General features: G+C 39.6%; 1 protein-coding gene across 7 annotated transcripts in view; it reads right to left on the reverse strand.

Moving 5' to 3' along the window:
* Window positions 1-19015, reverse strand: part of pik3r3b (phosphoinositide-3-kinase, regulatory subunit 3b (gamma)) — a 188473-nt gene that overhangs the window by 12821 nt on the left and 156637 nt on the right. The window contains exon 1 of one of the 7 annotated variants that reach the window (XM_005937386.3): window positions 5217-6938. The exons of 5 other annotated variants lie outside the window; for them this stretch is intronic. In XM_005937386.3, coding sequence (XP_005937448.1) covers window positions 5217-5331 — 115 coding nt within the window. In that variant the 5' untranslated portion in view covers window positions 5332-6938. Of the gene's footprint in view, window positions 1-2027; window positions 6939-19015 lie in introns of those variants that run through there. One more of the 7 variants, XM_005937387.3, reaches the window with a different exon arrangement.

The raw sequence follows: 19015 nt of genomic DNA on the forward strand, positions 1-19015 counted from the left end.
GTGTGGGGGGGGCAAAAGAGGGGAAGTGACAGCTTGTGCTCATCTATGCAAATGCTTGGATGCCAATAAACTAACACACTACATTTCAAAGAACAAAAAAAAAAAAAGTAGGAACAGTTTACATCCTACAAACTTTTTCTTCACTCTTTATTGTAAGACCACTTAAATAGAGACTGGTAGCCTCTCTTCCTCTCCTGTTCTTTGTTCCCTTCTCACTGACTATTCAACTCTTCTCCCTCCTCTCTCTCATGTCACCATGGCAGTCGGTTAGTGTTGCCAAAACTGTCGTCCTGCAGCTGCACTGTTCCCCTCAGTCAGCACTTTACAGACGAATGCTACACGTGTGCACTTCCAAGGATAGATGGGGTGGAAATTCATGTTATGTTTACATTGAAAAACACATGCACAAGTGAAATAGATTGCAAAAACAGAAAAAAGTAACTGATTTTAAAAAGCATGAAAATCAGAGTCTATGTGTGCTTGCAGTTGTGGACCACACAGAGGGTAGCGTGTAAAAAGCACAGAAGGATCACCACAGCTGCAGTTAGGCAATCTCATTACCAATAAAATGAGTCTTTTCTTGACTTCATTACGTGTGTCCACTTTGCATATGTTACTTGAACACCTCAAACACTGAAGTTACAATGAGATAATCGAATTTCTGTCTTAATACACCAACTACAAAATGCATTTCTACCAAATTAATGACTAAAACAATTTCTGCACCTTTAAGTCTCTCATTACTCCAATACTGTATCTGGTAGTTTCTTAGGACAATGGACACAACAGAAAATAAGCAGTACACAAGCTCCAGATTGCAAAATTCTATAAGAAAAATTAAGACCAGAGACCTGTAGAAAATCCAAACCTTCTGACAATGATCAGAATTTGTGGGAAATGTAATCTTATGTCCTAAATAAAGAAGAATTATACTAATCGGAGAACAGTCTTAACCACATGGACATATTTGGAAAACGTTCAAAACTGCAAAAAACACGACTTAAAAAAATATGACCAATATAACAGAAACTGCTGAGCCCTTAGTCACAACTACTGCATAGGTCCCTGAGAGGAAGCCAGAGGGACGGTGAACAAAGGGGACCGTAGGTGCAGCCTCCCCCTCACCAAACAAAGGACCAGTGCTCACACATTCACATATGCACAGACACTTCCATATCAGTTGTCATTGTACATGCTGACAGAAGCCTGCAGCTCCCCTAAACAATAACTGTCAGAGTGGACAGACACATGATAAACTCACTTGAGACAAAGAGAACTCAGAGAACATGGGTCTTGGGGCATGTTCAGGAGTGCACACACCAGCTGATCAGGGAAACAGGGCAGCAAAATTGAGGTTTGACAGATGTGTACCGACACAGGAATTCATACACGACAATGGAATTAATGCACAGCCTACAGTTAAAAACTCAAAGCAGGAAGCATGAATGTGTTGTTCTGAAGCAATCTGCTTTATTTTCACAGCTCTACATCTGGATGAGGTAAGTGTGAGTGTACGCATCTGTTAGATGAATGGAGTCTTTTAGACTATCTAAAGAGGATCCAGATCCAGATGTAGTAAAGCTGATTAACATTTAAGTTGACAGATTGACAGAAATTTAAATTTGATAAAGCTGTTTCTAAATATTAAAATATTATAACTTTTTAAAGAACCACAGAAAAAAAATCTGCTTTAAGTGACATTCTGTTGTTGGACTTTCATTTGGACGACTGATTGTGACCCAGTTTTAAAATACAAATGCACACAGAGCAAAATAATGAATGAATGCCAGTGCTCGCTCACATCCTCTGCAAGTTATGGGTGCTGCAGGAGCAATAAAAGAGAAGGAGGAGCTCTGTGTGTAGGGGAAAAGCTGAAAAACACTAAAGAAAGGGCAGCATAAAAATGCAAATAAGTAGACATGGATACAAAGAAAGCTACGGTTACATTTAAAAAAGCAAAACTAAGAAGGCTGAAGAGACTAAAAAGTGAAATACATGAAAACAAGAAATCTCATTCCCTCTCTTACCGTTCTCCATCACACTCTCTGTTAGATGCATGTTTCCAGTTTTCTCTCAGCTGTTTCCCTCCTCCCTTTTTTCTGTCACTCACTCTCCTCGTCTTACTTGCACACACTCTCTCTCCTCCCTCCTCTACCACCTCCTCCTCCTCCTCCTGTTCTCCTCTCCATCAGACTGAAGAAAAGAGGGAGCACAGCTCATTCTAAAAGACAGAAGATGCCCCAGCTAATCCCTGCACGGAGGCACGCCCCCTCATCCAATCAGAGGACAGCCCGGAGGGAAGGCGTGTAAAGCTCAAAGAAAGAAAGAAATGAGGGAGGCAGGGAGGAAGGTTGAGTAGGCTTGTGGTAGATCAAGTCCATCACACCACGCAATCACACACACAACAATGCAGCACCTCTAAATCAACAAGTTTCTACTGTGACTGCCAACTGAATTTGTATATTCATTCACTAACCCTAAACTAAGAATAAAAACAAAACTTACCCAACCTTCCAGTAAATTCAAGCCTTGTTGAAAACTGATTCTTGTTCCAGCTTCTCCTACAGGGAAAAGCTGGAACCAGAATGAGCTTCCAGCTTCTCCAACCAGAATTAGTTTCAAAAAAGGCTTAAAATGCAGACAAAACCATAGGTGCTGGACATTCTACATCTCTACACATTCTACTGGGCTATGCCTGGAAAGTTACACTGGTGGAAAATTAGCAGAAGACATCTCTGTCCTATTACAGAACAGGTCCTCATACTGACGTTTAGTTTCATGACAACGCTGCAATTTATTTACTTGAAAAACAATTTTGCATCTTTCCGCTGACTCACATTTCAACACAAAACAAATTAATTTTATTTATACAGCACCAGCTGACAGAAATCTAATTATGCTTTATATGAAGTAAAGAGGCCACAATATCAGTGTGAGAACAACAACCAGACAATCCCCCTATGTGCAGCACTTGGTAAAAGTGGGGAGGAAGAACTTGTTTTTAACACGTGCAAGGAAGCATCCAGACTGCACAAATAAAGAAAAGGAACAATATGAATGAAAAAAATGATTTGTCGTCTTGGCAAAGGGGTCTTTTTCTTTTATTCTGTGTACACATGAATAAAAACTACGGAGAAGAAAGAGGAGCTGGAATGTATAACACTGCATTGTACTGCAAATGAACCTTGACATGCAAAAAGCACTCTGGTATGGTCCTTTGGCAACAATGTCCCGGTGATTTTCCATTGAAACACGAGACTCATCATTCACCCCACATCCACAGAGTGTCGCTTCACACACACCAAGTTGCCAGTGGATACGGAGGCCTTGCCCTCCCCTGGGGGTGGCAGTGACACTCCACCTGTGCTAATCAAACCACAAGTACCACTGTACACACACAGGAATTCACACACTGTAGATATCAGTGAGGCGTTCACATTTCAATTCCAGTGTAATAAACATACACATGTAATGAACATCTGTGGACTTAGAGGTTTAGCTAATGACAGGATGTGCTCATTTGGACAAAAGAGCTGTAAGAATCTGAGTACTGTACAACCTAAAACCAACAGAAACAGTGAAGCTACTCGCATAGGAACAGAGGATTATTTGTCCTCTATAAACACCAAATCAGTCTACAAAAACACTCATATATACACAAATGCTGTTCTGAAGGTTTCACATTGCCAACACAATGTTTGTTATGGTCCAAAACATTCTTGTTCACTACATTTTGTCAGATAGAAACAGTCTGTTGAGCAAAGCAAAAATCTGTTATTTTTTGTGCCATGACAAACCCCTAAAGAAATGGCACTAGGCACGATAAAAGCCAAGCTCCAGTGGCCAGTTAAATGTGTGAATCACCATTAAATGGCCAGAATTTTGCATCTGCATCCCTAATGCACTGAGCAGCAGCAACAAAGGATTACCGACTGCACTTCAAAATACAAGGTCTAAAGAGAAAACGTAGCTGAAACAATACTTTTACCCAGCACAAGCTTAAAATATGTTGCATATTCAAGCATCCCGTGGTAAAATGGTAGTGAGCTCTAAGCCCAAATACTCTGCAGCATGCTACAGATAGACACAACACGGCACTGTGAGGTTGCTGCGGAGTATAGTGCATCTTAATAGATAGATAGATGGAGGGAAAAGAAAGGAGACGGAAAAAAAAAACCCCGAAAGAGCTACAAGGCAATTCAACAGCGCCTCCTGGAAACAACACAACGTCCCACATCTGCGCCATGATCCATTGAGGAGGGGAGAAAAGCAGGGAGGAAGAGGAGCGAGTCGAATGACACTGGCACAATTGCCGAGGAATGAATGAATGAAACTTATTCAATTGTGGGTGACAGTTGGCTAGAAAAGGGCACAAAGACTTCTATATGTGTCCAAGTGAAGATCGTTATTATTCGGAGATATTCAGGACGGTTTTATTCCAGGTTTTATTCATTTTCTTGGTTTCCTGCTTGTCCCATCCCCCCTCTCCCCCTTCCCCGCTCACGGCACAGCTGATTTTGGAATGATTCAGTCGGAATGGTTTAATGCAAACTTCAAGTGCGGAATAATACCAAATCTCGGTATTGTACAACATTTACCCGGTGGTCTCATAAGCCAAATTCTCCAACAGTTAAATTAAAATGGGTTAAGCAGCAGATACAGTCACCTTGGCTCCTATTCTATCATCTCATAGGCCTCTTGCAAAGCCATCAGACGCAGAGAAGAAGTGGGGATGCTTCAGTGTACGGACTACACGGGACTTATTGTCTCCACAGTGAGACTGCAACTACTGTGTCATCACGCAAATCTGTATCTTAATGTACAAAAGATCAGCTGTGGCGAGTGCACCGGACAGCGAGAAACAAAGAGTCCAAGGCGTTTAAAGCGCTGTCACTGCTGCTGTAAACTGCCATTTTATTTCCTTCGTCCCCGAATTACCTGCTTCTCAGCTACAGACAGCGCTAAGTTTATGTACGCTGTCACAAATGTAGCGAGTGTGCCTAAAACATCACGACTGCCCAGAAGCCCGCGAAGCCCTAATAAAACAAAGCCATAACTGCGTGACCGGTACGAACAGGAGCAAAACGTGAAACCTGAAAGCTTCTCTGCAAATTTCACCAGACACCAAAGCACACAGCTCCTAAACACACATCACTCCAGCTAATTAACTCCAGTCCAACTAACCATTTCCCCGCTATCACCGGCCTGAAGCTTACCTGGTGGTTGGTCCATTTCCAGATAAAATATCAGCTCTGTGGAGTAGGGCATCATCACGTCCCTCCAGTCTCCTTCCTCGCCGGCTTTTTTGGTCGTCCAGACTGTGTTATACATTGCTTTCTTGTAGCTTAACCAGGCAGTCTTTGTATTAGAAAAACGCTATTAAACAAAGTAAAATTGACCGGCGTACTTAAAAAAGAAAAAAAGAAAAAATCATCGTGTGCTCCTGTCATATGCCTCCATGTTAATCTATCTGTTTACTTCTAAGTCTTCTATCTGAATTCCTGCTTCAGGATTAAATGAATAGACGAAACGTATACAACAAGCACCGGGCTGCGACTGCTCCCTCGGACATGTTAATATTGTTAACAACTCGGGGAACTTCATGAAGGCTCCTGTATGTATGTGTGTGCATCTATCTGTCTACATATATATGCACATAAAGACTTCCTTTAAACGGTGGGTAAGTAGATGCCAGCTCTACATACAACCCCCTCGGCCTCTCCTCCGCAGGTGCCACCGTCTCGCTAGTTTCATTTTAAGAAACGCACTGACAGGCGGAGGCTGGCGGAGGCAGAGCCAGACAACGGCTGGGAAAACCCACTCCTACACGACATGCAGGGGAGGACAAAAATATCACCAAATATTCACATAAAACTTACTGTAAATAAACTGCTCTTTAATGTTACATATAATAATATCCCTCATTTATTCATTGCCATTATCTAATCCATGTAGGAAATCCAATTTTTTATCGTCCCTGCCGATTTGACGAATAATTAATCGTCCCTTTATTACTCGAAGAGTGGTTAGCCCGTTTCTGTCCTCTATACGCCGCTGACAAAGCGCTCTGCGCAAGCTCAGAAGCCGAATTTCAAAGCCAGTAGGAAAATTACCTCAGCCTATGAAGAGCAAGTTACAAATACGGTGGTTTTCCACTAAGTTTCTAACCTTCGCCTGAGTCTGTGTGACTACATGTTACCAGCTTCTGTTGCCGCTAAAGCACATACAGCACCGACAGCTGTTTGGTATGACATAACATGCTGCATGATAACTACCAGTCAAACCAGGACTGAGAGCCAGTGCTTGCTTTATTAATTTCTGCAAATTAACTAGAAACAGGAAGATTAAATAATGACCTTGGTGAAATATACATATCAAGTAAGTTTTGTTTCTAGTTCATGTTTATATGAGGTTAATTCAAACAGGCACCAAATATAAGGACAACCCCCCCAAAACAAATTAAAATCACTTATGCATGGTTTTGGAAATTGTCAGTAGCAGTGTGAATAAGATGGAAATACATTGCAACAGAGATTACAATGTGGGAGATTGTATGTTTGCATAACATACCTAAAGATTATGTATCCACATTAGCAACTATCCTCTTGTAGGATAGGCAACAATGCTTGTCCTCTCCAAAGGTACTAGCTGACTAAGTCCACACATCTTCATAAACTCCTTCAAAGTCTCTTTACACTAGCTTTTTTGAATTTTTGGTAATCCCCTTTCCCAAATAGTGGCAAGTACACCCTTTTTCATCATAAGGGTCTTTTCTGCTGCAGTGATAGAGCTTTAGTTTATTTGATCACTGGGCTTGTTTAACTAGCCTGTTTAACTGCTATTTGCGATGTGAAGCAAACCTCCTATGGTGAGGTAAGTACAGTTACAGATAATATGGAAGCTTAACCATGAATTAGGGAATGCTAGAGATATGCAAACATGCATGAGGCCTGTAATAATTACATTACCCCACACACACACACACACACACACACACACACACACACACACACACACACACACACACACACACACACACACACACACACCCACCAAAACACACACCCACCAAGAAGGATAGTATGGATTTCCATGATTATTAGTTCAAGCACAATCTCTAGGGATCCTTTTGTTCATATTTTAAGATTCTAAAAGTGCTTGGTATTTTTATATTAACAATGAATGGCAATATGTTGTGGGAAAGGGGTCTCTGAAAGCGAAACAGAGTATTAATGCTGTGTTTAGACCAAACATTAGTGAAGTTTTACCCCTCATTATATGTGCATGTACAGGTGATAGAGCGTTTCTGGAACACTTGCAGCCCAAAAATATTACCCAACATAGAAATGGAGAACTACTTTATTCCAGTATAGTTCCAATAGCTGGAGTTAAGTAAAAGTTTTGATTCATTCAAATATTCACACTCTCTCTTTTTTTTCTGTCTCAATATAAAGCAAATGTGATATCAGGGAGAACCACAGAAATCCCAAAAGAGGAGGGAAAGAAGACACAAAAGAGAAGAATAGAGACACCATATGCAGAAAACATGCTTTCTTGCTTTGTGGTAGATCTTTGTTCTGTTTTCACTGAGATATTTGAATGCTAATCAATAAAAAAAAAAAAACAAAACAAAACAAAAAAAACAAACAGGACAGAAGACTTCCTTTTTTATGTCAGACAGTGTGTGCACAGATTTTGTATGACTTACTTAGCTATGTGTTGTGAGAAAACAACATTTTCTTTCGGTCTAATCACACCATTAGGCTATCATGCTTTATAGCAGAACCTAAATGGACATATTCCTCGACTAGTACCATCTGATGCTGACCTACTGCCCAAAGTCCTTTCACTGAAAAAAAAAATGCTTACATCACAGAACTTTGTTTCCATTTTTTTAATTTATAATAATTATAATTTTATTAACACCATGATGGGTGACCATTATTTTGATCCAGACCCCCATCATCCCACAGTAATCTCTGCCAGGAATGACAGCTGCTTTGTCTGGCCCAGTGTCCTACTTGACGAGGCAAGCAACTCCCATCTACTATCACTGACCCAGTCATCTATATTTCCATAAACTTGTCTGTCTCATCTGTCCATCACAAGAGAGGTAGAAATGAAGGAGGATGAAGGGACCTTGTGTGAATTGAGGGAATTGAATGGATTCTCCGTAATGCAGTACGCACATATATATCATTAATGTGTGTTTGTGTGTGTGTGTGTGTGTGTATGGGTGGGTGGTTGTGTTACAGATGACTTATGCTGGATACACACAGCACAATGTTCTTCTTTGTACTGTGTGTGTGTTTACAGCCTGGCAGATGGATCACTATTAATGATACAGGAGCTAAAACTGCCTCTCGACAAACAAAGGAGAAACGAAGAGGGACGAAGGATGGGCAGACAGCACAGGAAGGGAGGACGATGATGGGAGATGTGCGCTGATGGTTGCACTGTCCCCAACCATCAGCACACAGCTCCCCATTTAATTTCCCAACCACCGATCGCAGGAGCACCAAGTGGCCTATTTGCATAGCATACCCCTCCGATGGCTCCATATACATAAAACATATACAGTTATGTTTTCAGGCACTTGTTCAAGCACATTTACAATCAGATGCAAAAATGAAAACAAATTCCCAAAGTAACAGAAAACATTTTTAAGCTTGGCAGACAATGTAAAAACCCATTAATGGCTGATGATTGAAAGAATTGCTGATTTTGAAAACGCTTACTTTAACCTTTAGTTTTGCAGAATTTTTTCAGGACACTATTATCTTGTTAAAAAGACAAAAAATAAAAATGAAGGAAGGACTGATATGTCAGACAATATTATATCTTCATTCGTAAGTGTTAACATGAATAGAAAGCTGCAATGGTTTACTCTTAAATCACTGTGTCCAGCACACACACAAAAAAGCACAGAGCAAATGATCTGCAACTGCAACAGTCCTGATTTGTTTGATCCTGTGTTATTGAATCCGTGGACTTCCCTTGTCTCTTTTCCCTCTGATTTAGTTGAGCTGTCTCTTGTTCTCCCTAGCTGTGAGAGTGAGAAACAGTTGCCACTACCAATGGGATAGTACTCATGATCCTTGGTTTGCACCCACCATTCTGCTCAGTTTTCAGTTCGATAATTTTCAGTTTGACATTGTTGTAGTTTTCAGTTTGGATATACTGTTACTTAGGTTATGTTCTCATTTTGGTCTATTGATTTTGATCTTGTTAGGTTTTTAGTTTTTCCTGTCCTCCTATATTTCCATGCCTAGCCCGTGTTTCTGTGTTACCTCCTGTGTTTAGTCAGTTCTGTCTTTGTGGTTTACTTTTGCCTATTAAGTTCATGTGTCTTGTGTCTGTGAAGGTTCTCAGTCATCCAGGCCGCTGTAGTCTAAGGAGCTTTTCTTGAAGGTGAAACATCTTCAAGAAACTTAAAGAAGTCCAGACGCTTTTCTTTCCACGCTCTTTGGCTTTATGTGTCTTAGTTTCAGTCTCATCATATTCAGTTTTGCTTCTCCTGTCTCGTCTGTCTGTGATTATGTCCAGCTGTGCTCCCCAGACGGTGGAGGATGGTGGTGGATTCGAACTGTGTTTTCTTCTGCTTGCTTGTGCTGTAAATGTGCAGTGTTCAATCTTGTGTTTTACAGATTTAATTGGTCTTCTGTGTGAGATTGTGTGTGTACCGATTTAGAAAGAGACAGAAGAGTATTGTATATCTCCCTGACACGTTTCCTGGTGTCAGAGTGTTACTACTGTACAATCTATCACAGACTGAGCACATGGTTAGACTTTTTTCTTTTAAAGGAAAAGGTAGCAATGTGCACATTTGCTGTCAAGATAGAAACTGTAGCAGCAACCTGAGACAAAGATGGATGAGATCTAATCTGCCAGGTTTCAGTGCAAAGCAACTGAAGCAAGAAATAAAGAAATTAAGAGACAAGACAGGAGAGAAAGATTGGTACATGTGCCTAAAATATTTTGTTGGGATTTAGGCTTTCTCATATGTAGTTTATTAATGTGTGTGTGTGTGTGTGTCTGACAATTTGCTGACTACTTGCTCTATTTCTGTGCTTATCATCCATGGCTATTGGTGCTTTCACATTTTGTCTGACACTGTAATAACTAGAGTGGAAAGCACAATTTAACTGTAGACATGAATAGATTGCTAAACATAGATGTTGGCTTAGTGGGGTCCGTGAGAGCACACACACTTTTACACAAACACACACACACACGGTGGTTGCGTAATATGGCACGACACTTTTGTATATATTATGCATAAGCCTTTTCTGAGGGCGCAGGGAAGACGCACACAGTGTGTCATCCCCCACATCACTGCAACAACTATCATTAGAATGCACAACGTAACCAAGCAGTAATCCTTTTGTTCCCTTACTTTTTCAACACTGGGTTTTCTGAAAATATGGCAACATTTACAATACAGCTGTAAAGTGTCATTCTATTAGTAATTTAAGTAAAATTCTCACATTAATCGAGTCAAGTCCAGCTCTAATCCTGGTAGATCAACTGATCTTATTGGCAGTCCACATAAGCTGACGGCTCAGCTGATATCCTCTGTATACATTTGGCAAATTATGTAAGATGCTCATACAGTTTTTTTTTCTTGCTGTGCATCTGAAAACTGATTTGTAACCCATCTCCATCACAGGTCCCAAAAGGAAAGATCCTTTTGTGTCCAGCTTTTTTGTTTCATATCTTCTGTCATCGATGCCTGGTGTTATGTACTGGGTCTTACAGATGTTCTCATTATCTTCCATTTTCCATGTATGAATATGGAAGGCTGAAGATGTCAGAAGAAGAACAAATCTATGCCACCAAATATAAATGTCTGCAGATGTAAATAGCATTCTTCTTTTGAATATAGTGTCTTGGCTCAAGTACATAATGAATTCTTGACTTATGGCTCAAAAAAGTGTTGTCTGTGACGCCAATGACCTAAACCTTTGACCACCATCTGCCAAAATGTTGTCGTCTTCTCATCATCTTTACATTCATGTGCAAATTTGCACCAGATGTGATGAAATTCCCTCTAGATGTTCCTAAGACATCACATTTACAAAAATGAAAAGGCTGTAAGATCACAATGTTGTTTACCTTTGGCTTCAACAAACATTTGTACCAAATTTAAAAAAAAAAGGTCATTAAAATGTGTTCAGAATTTGCAAACTGAAGACGATTCTTTTAAATCCTCTACATAAGCTGCCTTTATAGATTTAACCTCCTAAGACCTGAACTCTTTCATGGCATGCATTCTTAATTTCTCTTTGCTATTTGGGCTGATTTGGACCTCATGAATGTAAAAACAAAGAATTACCTGATTTTTATTTTTTACCTGATTTTTGCTTTTGACTAAAATGAGATCCACATATGAGGACGTTCGTTTTAAACTTCGATAGAACAGTGGCAGTATAATATCCCTGTATAATGTCCTCATAAGTGGATATCAGTCCCTTGTAGAGCAAAATTTAGTATTTTGGTCTAGACAACCCAAAATGTGATGTCCACATATGTGGATGCCAGGTCCTAAGACATTAAAGAATCTACCTTATTATAAAAAAAAAATCACTTTCTAAAACTTTAATATCTATATGAATTTTCAGCCAAAATAATTCAGCTGCTTTTTAATAGCAAAAAGTCCAGTTCTATACATTTCTATAATCTTGTAATGTTTAAATTCAGGCCCCATTTTGAGAAACATTCTTTTTCATCAAACCAGGTCAACCAGAAGAAAAAAAACTTTTATAAAAAGTCCTGTAAAGTCTAGAATGCATTACCAGTTAACACACGAGAACTCATTTTAGAAACATTTATGCAGTTCCCAGTTGAGAAAAGCAGATTCCCAGATAAGTTATGTATCTAGAACAAAAGAAGTTCAGGAGACCCCTGCTAAGTACATTTCTTCTAAGTGAACAAGCATCTCCAGGGGTAAGACCAAGCTTAAACACCATTGACTAGACACCGTGCTGTAGTTAACATCACAGATACTGGTTTGATCAGGGCTTTGAAGGATCTTGCACATTGGATTTACATCGACTGTCTTGGTCTTAGTGCTGTGTGCTGTGAGTCATGTGAACTCCAACTCAAGCTTGGTTTCCCTGTTCCAGACTTTCCAGCTCAGTTATTTCCTGTCTGATTCACCAATGAACCAGTGAAGTCATTACTATTTGGAGAGGATTGACTCCCTTTGCCGGCATCAACTGAGCCTGTATCGCAAAATCAAAGCATTGCTCCACCTGTGTGAACTCAGTTTGTTGCACACTGAATCAGTCAAGCAAGTGTAGCAGTAGCAATTAGCCCGATTTTCATCAGTTATTGACAACACCCTACTGAGACCATGTGTCCATCATTTAAAGCAAAAAACATTAGCTGAGATGAAACCTGGCAGCCTGACTCAACACACCTATAGATTTTTGTATGAATGATGAAAGTTTATGTTATTGTTTGTGGCCATTAGAGGAACCACAGTTTTTAACACGTCTAAGGTGGCTTAAGTCCTAAACCCTTGGTAACTTTGAAATTATGTCATTAGTTCCAAACCGTTGAAATCTTTAGCTTGTTATCCAAATAGGGTTGAGTAACAGGCTCTGGCTATAAATCATAACTCTGCTTTTATTTTGCCTACAGTGGATAAATCCTCCATAGTAGTTAAACTGGAGCTAATCAGGAGAATGAATATTAGAATATTCAGAATTTTAGGATAAACACAATAGAGTGAAGGTAACAGGACTATAGAAACAATAGAAATGAATAATTGCCAATTCCAGCACAGGCCAGATTTATATTGATATTAATATTTATTCATTTGAAATTGTATTTGTGCAGTCATTACATATTCAGCAGAAGTAGGGCTGTGTGTAAGCTAAATAAAAAACGATGAAATCAGTTTAGCATAAAGTTGTGTGATGTATTTAAATAAACATGGTGCACTGATAGAATTGGAATATTCACATGGGAAATTAAGGGTGGGAAGCAAAACTAGTGGATTGCGTAAACAAAAGACTGGAAATGATAAATGCCATATGAACACAGATGATGATACCTAATTATTTTCTCAATTTAAGTGGCTAAAATTATATTAACACCTATCCAGGGATTTTAAAAGTGGTGTTGAATAATTACAGGTTCATAATATCATGGGGGAGCAGTTGATTTGGAAATTTAAGAAGCCTTTCTGACTGAACATCATATTGATTTGCTTGGCTTAAATTCAATAAATAAAACACATTTATAGCACAGAACTGAGCGGTAGAGCTGCCTTGAACAGAGGCTCTACATAATATAATGCAATGAGTGATTAAAGAACTGAGTGCATCAGTAACAGGATCGGGTGAAGGCAAGATTAGAAAAGACAAAAGCCATAAGAATGTAACCACATACATACACATACATAACCAGGTTAAGAAGGACGATTGTCACCCTCTGGTGTTGATTTTGCATGTTTAAAGAATACATGACGGATGCTATTTTAGTAAAAATGGAGATGACGGTACAATACTCTTCTTGCTTGGTATCTATTTTTTTGTGTAACCAGCCAGTCAGTGTGCCAAGAGAAACAGCAGATCAGAAAAGAGAAGGTAGGACATAGATGGCAGACACACACACTAATACACACTTTTTGACTGAACTAAACCCAAATCTTTCCACCCTTCCTCCTCCCTTATTCCTTTTTCAGATTGCTATATCATGCTGGCAGACAAGGCCGAAACTCTCCACTAGCATCTGCGTCTTTTTCACTCTCTCCCTGTATGGCGCTCTGTTCATCTGTCGATCTGGCTCTTTGTCTTTTCACTTCCTTTGCGATGGGCGGTCAGACAGAAAAGCAGACCGTCTGATAGAGGAGAGCAAAAACTGAAAGAAGCAGCATCTTTTAGGGTAGTCAGACAGAGCCAAGCAGACGAGGTCTGACTCGGCAACGGGTGATGTCATCCCACAGTGTAAATGTCCCCATGGTCCTGATCCCATGATGCAACACTCTGGTGACAGTATGAAACAGGCTGCATCTGCTCCTGTAGTCTGCATCCAAAACTGCTGAGCTACCTTTCTTACTTGTTTCTCAGTCTTATTCTCCTTTTTCAACATTTTGTTAGTTTTTGCTTTGCAGCTCATTTTCTGGCTTTTCTTCAAATCTTTCTATTGCTTTCTCTTTCCTTGATCAGATCCCTCCAGCATATGCCCGGCCCCCGTCTCGTGCCCACACACACCGTCACACCCCCCTCTCCCTTCTATATTTGCTCTCTACCCACACAGACCCCCTTCTTCTTGTCCTCTCCCCACTCTCCATTGGTTGTCAAGGCAGCAGGGCACCATGGCTCAGCATTATTCATGCCGTAGTCAGACAGTTCTGCCGACAGACAGACTTACAGCAGGACAGGCAGGTAAACAGCTAAGCAGAGAGTCAAGCAGGCAGGCTGCCTGAGCATCAAGTGGTCCAGCAGAGGCAGGCAGACCTCACTATAAAGATACCAGTCAGTTCAAGAAGCACCAGTCAGATGATTTAGAAAAGTATCATAACCAAATCATGACTAAAGTTACTTAAATACACTCCCAACATAGAAATTAACCTCAGCTGCTAAAATATATTTTTCCACTTTATACATTCATCAATTTTCTTAACCTTTTAAAGCCTCAACCATGAATTAATTTGCAGAAAATTCAAAGTTATGAAAATGGAATGCCTGTTGAACCTTTTGGCAATTAAAAAATTTTTTATATTAATTTACATATATGAATTTTAATTTGTATCATATTTTCAACATTTTTTTTTTCAGTTTATTGCTTAAAATGCATTGTGCAATTTTTTTTTTATGTTACTGGGGAGGAAAAATGCACTCATGATGTAGGTCTCAAAAACTCAACCCCCTTAGCCAGGTCATCACAAAGAGCAGACATGAATTTACATTCAGGAATGGAATGACCATCAGCCACCGCCAAAACATGGATGACATCAAGTTGCATGCCAGTTTCAATATATGAAGACTGTATCATAATTACAACGTCTGTCAGGGTCTTTTCTCAGCAGTGCACAGAGAGTAATTTTCATGTAGTTTATTTTAACTAACTTCCATACATTCCATTTTGCAATACCCATAAAACTGCAGCTACTTAAGTGAATGTATTGTCTTAGACTTTAGTATGTACCTGTGGCCACACACAGCAGAAAAAAAACAACAGCGATAACACATTTGACACAACAGTATCTTCTTTAACACACCAGTGGCTCAGTATCTTCTGTGAAGTAATGTTTGGAGCTCTTCTACACATCACAATGATGAGGTGTTAGACAATGATTTCAGGTTTACATGGTAGAATAGTTTGTAATAACAAAGTTCTCCTCTGGATAGATCCTGCGCTCCACCTGAGTCTAAGTCATTTGGACCTCACACACATCCCATCAAATTTTAATAGACAAGTTCATCGTTATAGATATTTACTTATCTTATATATTTACTTATAGGATATTTACTTAGGGTCCTTAATTCCAAGGTAAGAATCATTCAAATAAATGCCACACGCTACCTAAATGTTGTTGACAGTGACTATCCTTTAATTACCACTTTGTACCAATCTTGTGATGGCTACTTCTGCTTCTGTAGCAACATGAAGTGTCACAAAGCTCAAACGACCTCAAAGTGGTTTGTTAAACACGTCTGAGTTCACTGTAGTCAAATAGCCTTCACAGTCACCAGAACTCAAACCAATAGAGCAGTCCTCGACGAGATTACAGCAGAGAGCAAATACTCCTTATCTGAGTTCTAAAACAGTCACAAGGACAACCTCCCATCTTTGGGTGCTACACCCAGACCTCTTCTGTGACTCTCACTCTCATCTGTCTCTGCCTCATTTGTGTATGGCTCTTGTTATAGCACTTGCTTTGCATGCAGAACAGATAAGACATATCCTTTCCCAAAACATAAAGTGCAGAGACCCTTTAAAAACCAGTGTATGACAGAAGTGGCACAGTTAAATAGTGTTGCTGCCAAGGTCTCATAAACTGGAGGTGTAAAAGCAAAATAGCCGGTCATTTGAACTGACAGTGAGAGAATCACCAGCAGTGACCCCTGGACCACTGAAAAGATGTTTGTGTGTACGCTGGGGTAATGAGGGGAAATCTGTGTCAGGTGTACAAACAGATTCACCCAGACAGCCGAAAGGAACAGGCAGCTTCTTTGTTTGCCACACTCTGCCTGCTGCTGGAGACAAAGGTGGAGGATCATAAAGCACACATGCACATTTACAGCATTTCCCTGACACCCACAGATTACATTAAACTACTGTAAATGAAACACGTTAGAGCGAGCCAAGCTGACCCACGCTGCCTGACATGAGAAGAATTCCAACACCCACTGGTCAGAAATGAAGGATTTGCTGTAAACGGGGAAAGGAATAAGAGGAAGACTTGAAGAGGAGCATGTGGGGGCAAACATCAAGGCCCTGCAGTGGATTCAGTGACAATGCCAACAAGCTCAGAGCTGGAAGTGCTGAACAGTGGGTGTTGAAGATCATTAACAGGCATTATGATTGTGAATATCAACAGTGCTGATACTCTAAGAAAAGCAGGAAACATTTGTACTGTGTCCCAGTTCTATGATACGTTTCATACTTTAGTGATTTTTCACTAGTGTATGTGTAAACACTTCACGTGGAGACATGCACCAGGGAGTGCAAACATTTTCCCCACCTTTGCTGTGAGAAGCACTGCCCTGTGTTGTTACCAATCTTCACCTCCTTCTAGTTCATTTAAAGTCAGTAGTTTTGCTCTTTAAGTTGAGTGTAAGTCAGCCAAACAGCAGAAGGTGTGTTTTGTCTGCATAGTTGAATGTAGGGAATCGTTCAGTCAATTGCAGCATTTTCTACATATGGATTTCACTCACTTTTAACATTTTAATCATTCTGAATGAATGATGTCAAATGCTAGAATTGTTTTTCTCTCCACAGTCATCGTTACCAAATAACCAAGGCCTTTGCCATCTCAAGTCTAATGTTGTGCTGTCTTACTGGCTGGGTTGATGTTGAGACAGTCCAGAATATCATTCAGATTTTTTGAGGACACTGATATGCAATTCTTTTTGTTTTACTTTAGATGGCAGCTTCTTGTATTTAGAGTAATTGAAATCTATATTTCTAAGATCATACATTCATTTCTTTTGAAATGCACTGCTTGCAGTTCCTGCTGTTACTTTTTAATAGAAGTTCGTATTTGAACTTTCATCATTCTCACTGAGAGAGATGACATAGTCCCAATTAATCCTGTTTGCCCAGCTATTTAAAAAGCGAACCATAAAAGGCTGTCATTAAATTGTCAAATGCTCACAAGTTCTCTGCTTTACAATCTATATAAACAGTTTGTAGTTGTTTGCATTGAATATAAAACAACAGGTAGCAACAGGCTAATAATTCATGATTCATCTATAATACTCTACCTGGGAAAAAATGTAACTAATGGGTAACAATGGGTAACAGAGCCTCTAAATATCACAATGACAGTGGTAAATGCACTGGTTTGAAGAAGCTTGAAAAGCTTGGAAAGAAAGAAATTCCAATTAAAATTTGAGCACCATAAAAAAGCTAAGCTATTTTTACTTAATCACAATTTGAGACTGCATGGAGCAGCATACCTGCCTGTCCAGTAGCCACTTAAGTGTTAGCAGGAGTTCGTTACAGGCAACAGCAGCTAGTGATAACAAATTTGTACAGGGCATAATGTAAAACAACATTCATGTTGTATTAAGCTTGTATTAACGAATTTTGTGTTCTCAGAAAAAAGATTGTTCCATTAAGACTCACCATAAAAACTATACTTATAGCTATATTATCACTACTTGATACTTTAGAATATTACAGTCTTTGAACTTGAACATCATCTTCTGTCCGTCTTAACGGATAGAAGATGATGATTTCAGAACCACAAAGTTTTCTTGGTTTCTTTCAAGAATATTGGCCAATAGTTTTCGATTTTGTGGTCATCCTTATGACATTTTCAGCTGAAAACCTTGAGTCTCAGGTGGGGATAAGTTCCCATTCTTTGACTTGAATGTGACAGCAGGCTTAGCGTGGCCATCCTCTTCATCTCTGGATCCATCCTCATCAGTCATTTCGTGGCCTGGATTATATTCCTCGCAGTCTTCAGCTACTGATTCTTTCGCTTCTAATTCATCCTCACTGTCAGTTTCCTGGCTTCTCTGCTCGTCACTAATGTGGATTCAAGAGCCTCGTTTAGGGTATATTGTTCTGCCATGATGCAGCCGCACAGTACAAGTGAGCAAGGCCTCAAAAAAGCATTATACACTAAGGCTACGAGAAAAGTTCAATGCTATTGAAACAATGTTGCAACTGTATATGAGAACTGCCAATACAGGAGTTGTTCTAATAGAAGACAGCATCTAGTGGGCATAGACTTCTGCAGTAGTTGCCAGGGAACCTAAGGTGTCTATATGTGTGTAAGTACACATATGTGGGTGCACATGCATCCATTCTTGCGTCCATCTGACCAGTGGAGATGTACCTGAATTCAGTTATTTACACTAATTGTTATCTCCTCCATTAATTTCTAACAATCCGTCATTGTTGACCGGAAACATTCGGAGTGTACAAATATTCAATAAAACCCACAACATTTACATTTTTTGTGTGTTGAAATCCTTTTTGTAGACAAAGTCATGTAATCTTAGGTCAGTCTGATCACATTAATTACATTTTCAGAGATAAAACTTTTAAATCAGTGAAATTTGACTGGAACACAACACGAGGGTTATTTCTGACAACTTGTGCACTGTCAGCAGATGTGTGAGTGTGTGTTTTTGGCTCTTGATACTGAATAACTGATGATGCCTTCTAATCTGATTGTTGTGACTTTCTCTTCATTACTGTATTTACTTGTTATATAAAACACACCTTGAAGCGACTGTAGATTTGGCGCTATATGAATAAAACTGAATTGAACTGAGTCATAGAGAACTGAGATTCCTTGTGACAATAAATTAGGATATATATTTTC

This window comes from Haplochromis burtoni, unplaced genomic scaffold, assembly GCF_018398535.1.
Source record: "Haplochromis burtoni strain Fernald_Lab_line unplaced genomic scaffold, NCSU_Asbu1 Contig_67, whole genome shotgun sequence".
Classification (NCBI taxonomy): Eukaryota; Metazoa; Chordata; class Actinopteri; order Cichliformes; family Cichlidae; genus Haplochromis; species Haplochromis burtoni.